Here is a 15,624-nt window from a genome sequence, read left to right as displayed (position 1 = left end):
AAACTTGATCATTCGTAGAGCATAGCCAACATTGGCTAGTATAATTAGGATACATCATCTAGTTACATCCATCAGGACTAATCGGATCCCTACGCTGTGAATCTACCGTATTTTTTTTATGATCTATGTTTCCATTATTCATTGTGCTTTTATTCCATTACATTCTTAAGGAACTAATCACTCCTAGTTGCTTAGTATATAAATTATAGCATGATGTTATAAGAACTAAGGAAAAGACCAGTAATAAACACGAGATTTGAGAGATCACTGAAGGATGGAAAAGGCTAAACGGTAATGAGCTTCCTAAACATGTTTGAAAGTCTTCCAGAACATATAGTGACCAGACCGTCGTTGTTCAGGTACAAGCCCAAGATAGTAAATCTTGCTTAATTACACTTGGATCTCATTCTAAGAAAAGGCAAAATCAAAAAAGACAGAAAAACATAAGGTTATTGGGCCTTATGACCAAAGAAAGACTCAGCCCATGAATCTCGGTCTAAAGAGAAGCCCAACATGTGGTGTGGGTATCCCCACATGTGACACATGGCCCCCGCATGTTAGAGCACCCATCACACATGGTCCTGCACGAAGGACGTGCGAGCAGTAGCACATGACCGCACCACAATACACGTACAAGTGCGCAAGAGGATGGCCACACGCACAGCCCACAAGCATGCACGGGCAAGGCATCCTGCATGCCCAACATGCCCTGGCATTCGCACAGGACTTGCGCAACACCTACTCGCCAACGCCTATGTGGGTAGGCTGAGTGCACACTTAGGGACTCGTATGCGCACGAGCCAGGCTTGTGCAACCCACCTGGTCCATCCACTTGACCTGCGGCCCACCTGGCCCACCCCAAGCAACACAGGGCCCACCTGCCCCACTTACGCGACCCGTGGCTTGACTCGCGCGCCCAACAGCCTACCCTCGCAGCTCCTTATTCCTAATCCTTTTTGGACTCCTTTTTCTCACTTCTCCTAATTCTACAAGGTGTCCTAAGCTTCTACAATTATTGCAAGTGCAAAATATGCAAAATTGGAGGAAGAATTCTACTCAAAATTGAAGAACAAAGAAAATAAAGATCCTTAAAGAATTAGGAGGAGGAGTCTATTATTTTATTAATATTAATGTTAAGCCCTATTTATAAGATTAATTAATTATTATTTTAAGATAAGGATATGGATTTAATTATTTATTTATTTAAGTAGTTGTTTCCTAGTTAATTTAATTATTAGAGTTTGGACAGGAATCCTATATCCCATTGCAACTAGAAGTAGAAATTAAAAGCCTATATAAAAGCTTTCTCTCAAGCATTCTAAACACAATAATTTGAGAATTAATAAAATTAAATATTTGAGTTTTTCTTTAAATTAGCTTTCTGCTAATTTTTCTCTTCAAGTTCTTCAAAGCTAGGAGAGCTTTTTGAAGTCTTGATTGAGGCAAGGAGTTAGGATCGACTTATCGGATAAGTCTCTGGTGTTTTTTTCCCTTGTTTTTGTTCTCTAATTTTTGTTTTTGCATTTCCTATAGGGATTATAAATTCAAGTAAAAGGAGGGCTTTAATTAGGAGATTAAGTTTTAATATTGCATGTGGCTAGGTTGAGGTTCCAAAAGTCAAAACGATCTTTTCCATACCCTAACGCATCAAAGCACACCAATCCTTCTTTTGTGTACTTATTTCTAAGCTTCTATAGAATTCATATTCCTTTAGGATTCTTTGTTTGTCAGAAAGGCTAACGTGCAGATCCTAATCTAAAGAGAATCCAATTCTGAAAACTCAAATAGACAAAAGAAGCTATAGTTGAGGGATTATGAGGTAAACATGAGTGAAGGTGAGAAAGAGTCATTCATTTTCACTAACCTTTTTTTGTAGGAATTTTTCACAATGAGTTTTGGTGAAGAGCTTGCTGAACTGTGGCATGACATGTGAAAACTCCAAAACCTTTATGACGAATAGAAGACTTAGTGCAAAAGGCATTAAGGAACAAGATGATCTTGTCATGTAATGATGTGATAGAAGAACTTTCTAGTCAAGATGAGATATAAGCTCCTGTAAATGACAAGTACCCCATCACTGAAGATATAGAAGAAGAAGAGGAAGTTGGCCACCTTGATGAGCCATGTGTAGTTGATAATTCTTTTGTTTCCAGTGATGATACCTTTCTTGATCCAAGAGAAAATGTGATTCTAGTCATGAACCACATCAATGATGAAGTCAATAAGTCAGGCAAGTATGAAGTGATTTCTATTGTTATCACTAATCTTTTCCCTAGTGATGAAGGTCAAGATTCGAGGGTGAATCTTTTTGAAGAAGGGGGGGGATGATGTGATCCTGAATGGCCAAAATTTAGTTCCAAAGATGAAATCTTGCATCAAGGAGGAACCTCATGGAAATCCAGACTCCTACAGAATAATTATCTGCGAGTCTGCCACACCACAAGATCTTACCCATGTAGTACAATAGATGAACACACGTAGGAGTAGAAAAATGGAGAAATCATTTTCCCATAAGGATTCCTGAAGGTATCATTCCAAACAGGCAATCAATTCTAGAACCCTTTTATTTCCTTAACGGGATCAGCTCAAACAGAAAAGTAAATTCCAATTGTCTAAACTTGAATGCCTTAACAAGAAATTGACTTCATCCCCAACTACTTTTCTAAATGGGATTATTCCAAGAGGTGGCCAAATTTGTTCAAACAAAGCTTAAGGGCCAAGTGAGCTCAATGGGCTTAAAGAATAACATGGGTATCCAAATATTGGCCCAACCCAAGATGAGAATAAACCATAGTCCAAGAAGAGTCAAGACGCATGGCCCAAGGGGCCCATAACCCAATTATGCAGTGGCCTAGAAAAGCCTTTGCTCACATGTGCACTAACGCACATAAACAGGAAAAGCAGCAGCAACCCGCATGCTATAGCAAGCCTGTGGCCGAGCAAGCCTAGCAGGCCCAGCTCGACGATGAGCACACACAAACATGCGTGCAGGAGGTGCCCCACATGTACGTGGCAACTCGTATGTGCACAGAAGTCAGGTTGCATCCCAACAACTCGCATGGGCACAACCCAAGCCTAGGCAGCAAGCTCGCTTGCGTGACCCGCGGCCTGATCCCCGCTTCTAACAACCCACACGTGCGACTCCTTGCTCTTAAGTCCTTTTGGACTCCTTTTTCTCACTTTTTTCATTTCTACAAGGTTTCCTAAGCTTCTAGAATTATCCCATGTGCAAAATATACAAAATTAGAGGAGGAATTATCCTTAAAATTAAGATTGAAGAAGATCCTTGAAGATGTAGATAGGGAGAAAGTATTATTTTATTAATTATCCTTTTTATTTTAATTTAAAGTATGATAAAATTAATTATTTTATTTAAGTATTTGTTTTCTAATTAATTTAATTCCTAGAGTTTGGATAAGAATCCTAAATCCTATTCCAAGTAGAAGTAGTAAATAAAATCCTATATAAAAGCTTTACCTCAAGCATTGTAAACACACAATTTTGAGAATTAATAAATTAAAGCTTTGAGCTTTTTTCTTAATTAGCTTTGTGCTAATTTTCCTCTTCAAGTTCTTCAAAGCTAGGAGAGCTTTCTGAAATCTTGATTGAGCTGAGGAGTTGGAATCGACTTATCGGATAAGGTCGTGGCATCTTTTCGTTTTTATTTTTTTAGTTTTTATTTTTGTATTCTTTTTAGGATTTTAGATTCAATTAGAGAGAGGAGTTGATTAGGCAGTCATATTTTGATATTGCATGCATTTGGATTGAGGTTCTGGAGTCAAAATGATCTTTCTCATACCCTCACCTATCAGGTTGTTTATGAGTTTATAGAAAAATAAGACCAGTTACTTGTGATCCAGAGAAGTAACATGTTTATATACGATTGTTTATAACCCAATGGTAAAACAAGACCAATTGACTTGTAATCTATAGACCAAAAAAGTTGTAAACGGTGTTCTTGTGAGCCTTGTGTAAAATAAGCTCTTTTAATTGAAGAGGCTATTAGTGAAATTCTCAAATGGTAACTTTAATAAAGGATGTAAGCACGAGTTACGACCAAACCTCTATAAATCATGTGTGTATTTCTCTTCCTTTACTCTCTTATTTTAATGTTTTTACTAATGTGCACTTGACCTTACTGTGTTAATTGGATGTTTTAATCTATTCACTACAACAAAAGTTGATAAGGTGTTAGATGCTTTAGTTCTTACATGATGTCAACCATATAATTTTATAAGGTTTAGTTGAGAAAGAAATAAATTAAACACACTATTAAGGTGATAAGATAATATTGAAAATGTTCTTCAATCTATAATTTATATACTCAATAACTATCTCATTTGATGTAAAATTTATGAATATTTCTTTACATATAAAATAAATTGAATCAAAATTGGATTTTTTAAATCAAATATGAACATAAGAGACGAAAAGATACAAAATAAAATAAAATTTACTTCAGAATTTGTCTTATTTTATAGCTTAATGCTTGAAGTTTGTTGGTCCGAGTGGCAGGATTGCTCAATGGAGGGGTAAATTGGGTCTTAAACTTTTTTTTTAATTAAATTATCTTTACTAGTCTAGTTAATGTGTTTAGTGGCAAATGAATGTATGTTCAATAATCTACAGGTAAGCATAAAGTAATTAAGGAACAAGTAGGTATTAAGAGTAAAAGAGGAGAAAGAGAACACAACATTGGATTATATAGAGGTTCAACCATTCCACATGCCCTTACATTGTCTTTTTAAGCCACCACCTTAGAGTTTCTTACCAATCAAGGTGCCAAGTTCCATATTTTACATTGGTTAATTTTACAATGTGTCAATCTCCACCTTCTAGCTTCCTTATTTTTCACAAGGTATCAAGCTCCACCTTATATTATGCTTATTTCTCACAAGGTGTCTAGCTCCACCTTCCATAATTTTTCACTTGAACACTTCACACAACCAAGAACACCTATTCTTTTTTACAAGTTTCTTTTCTAAAGGTAGTAAAAATGAAGCATAAGGTCTCACAAGAGTAGAAAATATTTTTAAAAGACAAGAAAAAATAATTTTTTCTTCTTAATCAAGATGAAAATGATTTTTTATTTAACTCAAAACACCTCTTTTTCTAAAATTTAGAAAGTGATCATTTATCATTTGTCACTTCTTCTTATAAGAAAATATTAGAAGGATATATATTATAATGCTAGAGTCACAATCTATTTGTTGCACACGTTAGGAAAATGATGGTTTATACTCTCTTCTTGTTGTGATTTAGGTGGCAATAGATAATCTCCAAATGTTCATACATAGTATTTCTCTTTCTATTGTTTTATCAAGTTATTACACAAACATTGTCTAGTCCTTTACTCTCTTGAATGTGTTTTAGTTATTACTCATAATGTTTGTGAAAGTTCTTCATACACATTGTTCTTTTGAGAGTTGATCTTAGAGATGCCTCTAGAATGGTATGAGATTTTGACCATCATTCCTTCAAAGACATTTATAACTTGTTGATTCTCGTAAATATTTTTTACTCACTATTCTTCTTGAGGTTCTTTATTTGATTTTTATTCCTTATCTAACAAAGGTTGAAAATTCGCTTAGAATGAATATGCATACATAGTTTGAAAAATATACTTCGTTACTAATGTGATTGTGGTTGGCAATGTATAATCTCCAAGGATCCCCACATGTGTTTCTCTTTTTAATGTTTTATGTTGATATGACATACACCTTGTCTAGTCCTTTGTTCTTTTGAATGTGATTTAATTGTCTTACAATGTTGTGAAAGTTCTTCACATACCTTAATTTTTGAGATAAAGGTGCCTTTGGACCGTTATGGGATTTTGACTTTTAACGTTGAATTATTGACCTATTCTAGATCGCACACATATGCTAATTTAAGATATTTCATATCTACTTAAGATGATTTCATAGACGATAGGGTTAATGCTTCTTTATTATCTTGGTTTACCATCCACATCCCTTGCTTCAATCTAGAAGTCTTTTTAACCTTTATGATAACTTTACAGGCTTTCAAAGAGGAAAGTAAAACCTTAAGTAGAGAGTTCTATTCATTGCAAATATTGGCACAAGCATTAGTTCTGCAGAAAGTGCTAATTTTACTCTTCATCTGCATTAAGTTGTTCTTTCTTTTCTTATAAAATGCCTTTTTAGCACTATTTTAAGTTATGCATGTCAATCTCACTTTGTTTATTGCCATTGTTACAAAATTAAAAAAAAATTCAAAATGCAATAGAAGAATTTATTATGTTTTTATTCAAAACCAAATGCAACATATACTTATAAGTTATTCCAATCCCACAATGGTAGATAATATTGGCTTTTCCAATTAAAAACACAACAAATTCTTCAATTGAATGTTAATTATTTGTTTAATTTTTATACCCGTAATAAGAAAGAATGTAAAAGTCACTTGCATCACTTAATGTATGGTAGAAAGGCATCTTGTAAAAAAAGGAGTACGAGCTTCATAAAAAAGATAAATGAAATTAGCACTTTCTGCAGAAATGATGTTTGTGCCATAACTTAAGTGAATAAAACTCTCTATGAGTTTTAGTCTTCTTCCTTGGAAGCCCATAATGTGATCACAATTTTTTAAAAGAATTCTAGATTAGTGAAAGGGACGAGGACAATAAACTAAGATAATTGCCTTATAAAGTGACTCAATAAGATTACTGTAAAACCCAATAAACAATGTAAAGGCAATTATGAGGAAGAGCTAACCTAAATCATGTATCAAAGTCTGTCATAAATGTATTAAACATGTTAGACTAACAGATATGAATGATCTAGCTCAGGTAATTAATTGAAACATGAAGAAAATTAAACAAAAAAAAATGAATGATAATTCTCAAGTTGCATTAGAAAAACTAGAAGTGTCGACAATTTATAGCACTCACCGTATAAGTCACCACATTTGAAACACTAGAGTTATCATTGAGTGCAAATAATAACTACATGGAGAGGCCTAAATTGAGTTCTCTAAATATCTAGAAAAAGGAAAAAGGTTTAGTTTACATGGGTTGAATGAGCCTGCCAAGAAGTTTTAGTGTTTGTAAGAATTAGTTAATTCTACCTTAAAGAGATACCAACTAATATAGCTAAATAATTTAGTGTAATAACTCGAAATACCCCTAAACTAATTTTTCTTATTTTGTATAATTAATTGGGCATGTATACATGTTTGGAGAATGTAGTAAGAATAAAAACTTGACACGAGGGCTTCTACGATCAAAATACCTTAATCATGAACCTACATATGCATTAGCATACAGAAAACTTAAATCCCTAATTAAACCCTTCTTACTTAAACCACATTCAACTTGTGAATACAAACTAAAGTAACTAGAAAATAAAATAGGAATAGAAAAGACATCATAACTTACTTGATAAGTCGATTCGAATTCCTCGTTTCAACAAGAAAATTGAAACAACTTCACTTAAAGAACTCACACTCTCACAATTCAGCAAAAACTAAATGTAAAGAATAAACTAAGATTTTATTAATGTGAATGAACTCGAATATTTTCTTTGGAGCCTAAAGTGAGGCCTTTATATTTTAACACCCTGCCCATTGCTGTGCTTAATTAATTTAAAAAATTGTATTTATTCGGGCTTTTAGACTGCATTGAACTCATTTAATTTCCTCTGCAAATTATTATCGTAATTCATGAATTATGCAGATTTTTATTTATTTTGATTTTTATTTAATTTTATTTAATTTTAGTTGATTCTATTTTATTTTATTTCACTTTAGTTGATTTTATTTTATTTTATTTTATTTTAGTTTAATTAAAAATGAATTTTGAAAAAATAAAAAAACGGGAGAAAATCCTGTGGGAAAGGGAGTGGCCCACGTGCTGCATGAAGTCAACCCTGCGTGCGTCTTATCGCACTCAGGCGGACCGTCCATGCATCACCTTGAGCACGGACAGGCGCCACACGCTATGTGCATGCGGACAGGTGCCACACAGTGTGCGCGCACCGTCCATGCAGCAAGCTTACGCGGAAAGGCCCTTGTGTGTTTGGGGCCTGCACGTGCGACGCCCAGTGCGCCTAGGACCTGTGTACGCGACAGGTTAGGTCGTGCACCTGTAGGCTAGCCTGCAGCATGTCGGCCAGGCCACTGCCATCTAAAGCAGTGTGTCATCGCCCACCTTAGATAACATGCCGCCACTGCCAGTAAAGGAGATTTTCCTCCTCCCTTTTTCATGTGAAGCATCTTTTTCCCTCTCTCTTCATCGGATTTTGACACTTGGCGTAAATCTAGTAGCTCTCAATTTCTATAAATAGAGGTCCTCTCTTTCCATTTTCCCACACTTCCATTCTTCCACCTTTCAAGAATTAAAGAAAAAGAGAAAGTGATCTAGAGAGAGAAGGAAAGGAAGAAAAACATAACGGTATAGAAGAAATTATCAAAGTTTCGGTAAGAAATTTAGTATTTCTTTAAACATCTTAAGGGGTATTTTTAGACAAAAAGAAAAGAGATTAAATTGATAATTGTGATTTACCTGTTCTTGCATGCTTTTATGTTTATAGGTTTAATAAGTTGAATTATTTTTTATTTCAAGCATGTTATATGAATTATAAACACTTGATAATTCGCATGTGATTAGAATAATATGAAACCAGTAAGGTTATCTGGAAAAATAAAAGAAATAAAACAAAAAGAAAGAGAAATACAGAATGAAGTATGAATGGTCCGAGTATGTATCTGTATTGACATGCATAATGTATCATGTGTCTCATTAGACTTTTTATCTCTTAAGGGTATCTGTTCCCCTATCTAGTTTGGAAAGACATAAGAGGACCGCTCCCTGTGGATAACGACGTACCCTCTGGTGAGAGTAGTGACTCAAATATCTGTTAGGAATCACCTTTGGCTAAGTACTATCGTGACTATGGAATATCTGGTAGGACTACTATGGTTGGTATGATTGTGGTCACAGATTGTATCATGGTTTGGCAAGCCAGAAATGTGTCTGAGCAAATTGGCATATTTGTATCTGATCTCATCATTCCACATGGGCAGTCAAAAATCTGTATCTACCTTCAGAGATGGAAGTCATAATGACTTCGCGAAGCATGACACAAAATCTGAGCATTTCATGATTTATTTGATTTTCTCTATTTTTGGTATAATATGTGTTTATTTTAATTATACTAATATGATGTTTTTTTTAATAAATAAATTATTTTCATAAGGTAAAATAGGTCTATAAAGTAATTAAATAATAAGTATGTATGTTAGAATAATTCACCTTTAAAACCTTACAATGTTATTTAAATATCGTTTTCCTTACTGAGCATATGAAACTCACTCTTTCCACACTCCCCCTCCCAGATGAGAAAGAAAATTTGAACTGCCAAGTGACCTACCCATTGAAGTTTATGAGGATCCCATGGATCCACAAAACTTAAGTGTATGATCATTCTCGCACTCTAATGAGTCCAATAGCTTAGTGAAAGAAGTGACCCTTTTTTGTATTTTGACTTTATATTTTCCAGCCACTTCTGATCTCAGTTATATGTATGTAATTGGAACTCATATATTTGTAAAAGATTTATATTAATTTGTTCTGCTGCATATAATTTTTATCATGCACTCGTTATTCTATTTCTATATCTAACACTTACATGCCTTAATTAACTTTTGGGATGTCACAATATTAACACTCACCAAACTAATTCTAAACAAAAACAAAGACTTGAATTTAATCCAAACTATATTTAAATTCTAACTTATCTTAATCTTAAACTTAAGATAATAATTAAATACACTTAAAATAATCATTGAATAATAAAATAATAATTAAAATATGTAAATAGATAACTCTCCCTTCTCATGGCCGAATTTCATCATGTGTCCTTTATCTTCTCCTTAAATTTTATCTTCAATTTGGAGTAGACTTCTTCTTAAAGTTGAGCCTTATTCGAAAAAGGAAATTAATCACAAAAATCATATGCGAAAAAGAAGAGGAACGAGTGTCCTCTCAGACACATGGGAAGATCTCGTATTTATAAGTACCCTTTTCCTCACATGTCTTTCCCCCATGTGAGCTAAGTTGCTCACATGCACGGATTATGTCGACCATAGACCTTCATGCCCAATTGTGCCATGTTTAGACTCCTCTTGGGCCATCCCGAGGTCTTTCTTCTTACCATGCAACCTCCCAAGCCCTTGGCCCTTCATGTCCACTTTGAGCCTATAACCATTGATCTTTTAGGCCTCTCTTGGTGACAAATCTTTTTAAGAAACAAATTAGGAGAGAAAATAGTTTTTTTTTTAGGTCGAGACTTACGAGAGTCTAAATGGTATAAGGAATCTACATTCCTGCAGCCTCACAAGTTCAAGTGGATGTAGGGACTCTTCTTTGCACAGTTAATATGCACGCAGATACACTTGTACTGGCTTACATGTGCACGACGTCCTAGTTATGCACGCACGTGTTTGGTGTGCAGCACCCCCTTCCTGTGCTGCTTTATGCATGAGGGCAACAATCTTGTGGGCTACCACTTGCTCGTGAGTTCCCTACTTTCTACGAGATTCTCCCAAGTTGTAGATTCTTTCCCTCCGGTATGTGGGCATCACTTTTCAGACTCTGCTTGAAATTTTGGGATGTCTCTCAGCTTAGTCGTGCTCACATCAAAACTTAGTTTAAGGACAAAGGGAAAGAAAGAAGATAAGAGAAAAAGAAGAGGGAGAATGTCGAGATAAAGAGGAAGAAAAATTTTAAATTTTTGTGAGAGAAGAAAATTTGAGAAAAATTATGCGAAAATTTTGAGGAATTATGAGAGAATTTTTTAAAATAAGAGAGGTAAGGAAGAAAGGGATCGAGGTCCAAATAGTGAAGGAGATGAAACTAAATCAGAGGAGTTTTTGAGGTATAAAAAATTTATATTTTTATAAATTTTGAATTTTAATTTTTGAGATATTTTTATAATATTATTTAAAGTGTAATTATGATATTTTTTAGGAATAATATAGACATAGAATAATGCAAGACTTTGCTCGAAATTAGGAAGAAAAATGGTACATAAATAGGCCGTTACGTCGTGGGGACAATGGAAAGGTTTAAGAAAATTTTAAAAATTAGCAAGAGTTGAGGTAAGTGATTACTATGGTATTGTTAGCACGATTTTGGTATTTTGAGTATAAATTATTAATGACGTTATTTTGTAATTAGAGATTTTGCTAAAATTAAATATGTAATTATTTTACGAGCATTTCGTGAATTATCAAAATGTGAAATTTTGATTTTGAAATTAAATTGAATTATCAATATGTGAAATTTTGATTTTAAAATTAAACATAGTATTATTACGCTTTCATTGTCGATACAAGGTTTTGAAATTGTGTTAACTAATCATTATAGGGGAAGGCTGGTCTCATCGACACTTTGAACCCACCTATACCTTGTTAGGAGTTTGTTTATGCATATACACGCTGATTTTGTGTTTCAGTGTATTAGGAATGTTTGCGTGCCCACTAGGTTTACGAATTTGGCTTTATTGGAAATTTGTCCTAAGCAAGATATGGTTGTACATATTTGTTATACCTCCATAGCATTGATGAAATTAGACTCATTGTATGATGAAGTACTGTAACTCTATTTTGCACACATATGATTTATATGTATGATTTTGTATCTATTATTATGCTTGAGTATAAATGTATGATATATTGCTAACAAAAATGCTACAATTTTATAGTATATCGCTTACTCACATGTTACCCTTTTAGATACTAAAAATAATAGTGCATAATAGTGGGTAATATTGGGCGAGATTTTTTCGAAAGGTAGGTTCTAAATATATCATGTTTGAGGTTATTATTTTACATTTTCAAGAGTTGTAATGTAATTAGAATCTCGTACTGTATATATATATAATGTACATATGTTTTAAGGGATGGATATGTTTCTACGTTGTTGTAATAATAATAATATTTTACTATTTATAATATTGTCCTTCGATCATACCCAATAAGAGAAAGTCATGACAATAATAACCAAAAATATAAAAAAAATAATATTAGAATTGCCGAGATAATAATAAACTTTATCCACCATTTTTTCTATCATATCTAATATTATTAGATATAGCCTAAATATCCCCCATGTGATTTTGAACAATTTATAATGTAGAAGTTATATGACATCGGATATGAATACTTTGTGTTGTATCTCTTTCAAAGAAAAAAAAAAAACTTGGTGTTGTGAGTGATGGTCACCTGTCTCCAACAAAATTATGGCTGTTCTTGTCAATTTTCCTGATTAATTTATTTGAAAAAAGAAAATATATATTTATAGAATTTGTATTGACGGGTCGGGTTTGCAGGAGACAACAGCCATTGGAGCTCCGAGGCGTCAATCCTGCCCAAGTCCATCAATCAAGCGACTATAAATAGCGCCATCACATCACATCGCCTGATTTCTTAATGCCCCTGCGCGTTAATGCCCAATTTAGCATTGTATTGTGGGTTTCTTTTTCTTCCAAATATCAGGCCATCAAACCCCCTCAACCAAAACCAGGAAAAGCAAAAGAGAGAGAGAAGATAATCAAAGGCTTCTCTTCTCTTTCGATACAGCTTCCTTTGACTGTCTGTAAGTCTCTTTATCCTTCTTTTTCTCTTCTTTATCTCTCCAGATCTGTGTCTAATTATTTCGATCAACCTCAATTTTCCTTCATATTTCTTGCTGAATCTATTTTGTCTTTTTCCCTAATTGATTGGACGATCTCATTAATTGCCTGTTGATTTTTGAACCTTCCTACCCTAATTAAAGAATAGATAGGTGGTAAACGGTGAAAATAAAGAATAGAACAATTAAAGATATCTCGGCAGAGAGTTTTGTGAAGCAATTAAAGAATGGCGTAAGATCTGCATGAGAGAAGGTATTAGTTGAGAACGGTCATTATTTTAGATAATTGGAAGGTTTGTTGTGCGACTATGTATTTTTATCAGGCAGTCAGTTTTCGGAAGGTAATTCTAAGAGATATTGCTGGTGAAGAGGATATGAAATTTGGGTTTCTATGACATTTTGTTGCCGATTTCAATGAATGAGTTTATCATGATCTGTTAGAGTCTAACAGATCAGTTGCCCAGAAGAAGGATTTGGGATTATGTGGTGAATATACTGATGAGGGTTGGTCCATTTTCCATCTGTTCTTTTTTGCCTTTAAACCTATGCATTAGTTTGAATTAGTTCCTCTTGATTAATTAAAGAATACCATTCCCAATTTCACGTGTTATGTTGATTAATTAGATTTTAGAATTTTATGTTGGTTTATGTGTTCAAGTTGGTTTTCTTCTTCCTGGTTCATGTCCGCCGAATCTCTTGAATTTTAGGTAGTTTTCTAAGTTTTCTCTTAGCTAACTAGTGGGGCAGTTTCTTAATTATTCCTTTAGGTTATTGGTCCTTTAGCTTTTTTCAGCTTAAGCATGGCCATCCTTGCATTTTTGGCATCTTAACCTTTCTTGCATCTATAAATGAGAAGAAACAACCTAACCTTTTTTTTTTGGTTAAAACTGTTGATTTGGCTTCTAAGGCTGGGCAATTAGGTGCAATTAATGTGCTTTAACTGCAGTTATTGATGTAAATCTGTAATTTATTCACCATATTCTACGAAACAGTAAAAAGTGATAGATATTTCTTTGAGCCTTTTGTTCTAAACTTGATCCTTTAGCTTTAATTCCCTTCCGATGCCTTTTCCTCCTCTTTGAATCACTTTTGAAATTTGACTAGGAATTTATTTAAATGTAGTTTTACTGCAGTCTGATGGCGATAATTTGCATATTTTAATGGAGAAAAAGCTGCAGATTTTGTGGTGTAAAAAGAAAGAAGAATTTGAAGACAAGTGTTTTTTTTTTCTGTTCTTTTTTCTTTTATAGGGAAACCAGATTTTAATCCACTAGGATTTTAATTCCAAACAGGGAACTCCGGTCATCATGACCAATTAAACCAACTACTTGCTGAAGATAATACATCATCGCAAAAATTGAAATTCTTCAAAATGCTATATGGTTGATTATATCAATGAGATGCGATGCCTGGAAATTGGAACTTACTGACTAAAGTTCCACCTCTATTCACAAGAGCACCCCTGACATGCTATTAGCAAACACAAAAGAACCCCCCTATATTCTTACCTCAATAGCTAAATCAGGAATTGATTTAGATGAAAATAATTTTTACTTAATCCTCAAATCTATTTCTACTTTCATGTGAGCCTCAGTCATGAGGAGGCAACATTTGTTTCTGTTCTCTTTGTCGCATTGGGTTAACTGGTACTTTGCTATACCTTTGGATGTTTGATTATAATATTTGTCTGAATTCTTGCTGTTTGGTAAAGACATACATCTCTTTTTTTCTGCCCTGAGGCAGGGTTTAACAGCAACTGTCAAATGTTATAATTATATCAAATTTCCATCCAAATTTGAACTTTCATTGCCAACTCTTTCCACTTATTTTTATGGTGCTGGAATTATTTTCACTATCAAATTTAATAAAAGTTGCAAATATTTGTTTCTCTTTGTTTGGACTGACGCTCTTGTTTGGGTATGTGGATGTAGTCTTTTTTTTTTTTTAATTTAAGAAGAAAATGGATTTGACAAACCAATTGTTGATTGCATAACTGTTTTGGCAACTTCCTTATGAACAGAAGTTGGTGTATTATTTCAGGTTGGATAAACCATGGTTCTTGACAGCATTGTATCATCTCCCATGCGGAGATCACAGTCTTTGCGAAAGCAAAGGGATGAATTGGGTAGTTGGTCAGCACTTGCTCAGAGACACCGTTTCCTCTTAACAGCTCTGGTTCTCTTGGCATTCCTCTGTACTATATATCTCTACTTCGCAATCACTCTAGGAGCTGCTGGCTCATGTTCTAGATTGACTGGAACCCAAAGGGCAGTTTGTCAATTAGAGCGTGCAAAGGCATCTGTGTCTGAAGGAAAGTTGAAATTCGCTTAGCATGTTCATGCTAATCATCTCTCTTGGTTGTGTTATTAAGCTCATTGGTGGTCCAGTTATCCAAAAGATATTTAGTTATGAAGTCTTATTGTTGGGGAAGCTAATAACCCTTGTTACATGGCATACTTGTGGGACTGGCCACCTAGTTTCCTGAGTGTGTGTTGTGATCTTAAGAAAAAATTTTCCCGGCTGTTTGTGTCCTGTAGATTGTTGTAATAGGCTGACAAGCTTTGAGTCATATTTTAGAAAGCATATCACATTCTTTGTACTTTCAGCTCGCAGACCATCTAAAATGTTAGCATTTGAAGCTTAAAATTGCAAATGTACTTGCTCTATAGCAGAATCTGAAATCAGTTGAAATTGTTATTATTACTGTTGTCATCTATACTGTACCTGAGTTCATTACAAGATGATTTGGTGTATCATTTATCATAACAATCACAGAAAATTGTTAAAGAAGATAATTGTGTGAATATTCCATACTGTACTTTTGTTTCAAAAAACAAATTGTGTGAATATTGCAGATCCTTTCTACAGCTTTCAATGTGAATCTTGGAGTCTGTTCTGGAACAAGCAGATTGTCTCCTGTATAAACTAATGTTTCTCTCTTATCTGCAAAGACTTGTAATCCTTCAGCGCTA

At 34.1% G+C, this 15,624-nt stretch overlaps 1 protein-coding gene and 1 long non-coding RNA gene across 2 annotated transcripts; both read left to right on the top strand.

Moving 5' to 3' along the window:
• The first annotated feature begins 8,338 nt into the window (after positions 1–8,338).
• Positions 8,339–9,611, top strand: LOC148253808 (uncharacterized). The gene is made up of 2 exons (XR_015819066.1): positions 8,339–8,436; positions 8,780–9,611. It is a non-coding gene; the product is annotated as an uncharacterized LOC148253808 (long non-coding RNA).
• Positions 9,612–12,477: 2,866 nt separating this feature from the next.
• LOC110813180 (ephrin-A3 protein) lies at positions 12,478–15,049 on the top strand. Its single transcript, XM_022040215.2, has 2 exons — positions 12,478–12,616; positions 14,693–15,049. The coding sequence occupies exon 2, from the start codon at positions 14,705–14,707 to the stop codon at positions 14,981–14,983; it is 279 nt and encodes a 92-aa protein (XP_021895907.1). The 5' UTR covers positions 12,478–12,616; positions 14,693–14,704; the 3' UTR covers positions 14,984–15,049.
• The last annotated feature ends 575 nt before the right edge of the window (positions 15,050–15,624 follow it).

The sequence above is a fragment of the Carica papaya genome, chromosome 5 (assembly GCF_054855325.1).
Source record: "Carica papaya isolate Zhongbai chromosome 5, ASM5485532v1, whole genome shotgun sequence".
NCBI lineage: Eukaryota > Viridiplantae > Streptophyta > Magnoliopsida > Brassicales > Caricaceae > Carica > Carica papaya.
This window is presented reverse-complemented; position numbering and strand designations above follow the sequence as displayed.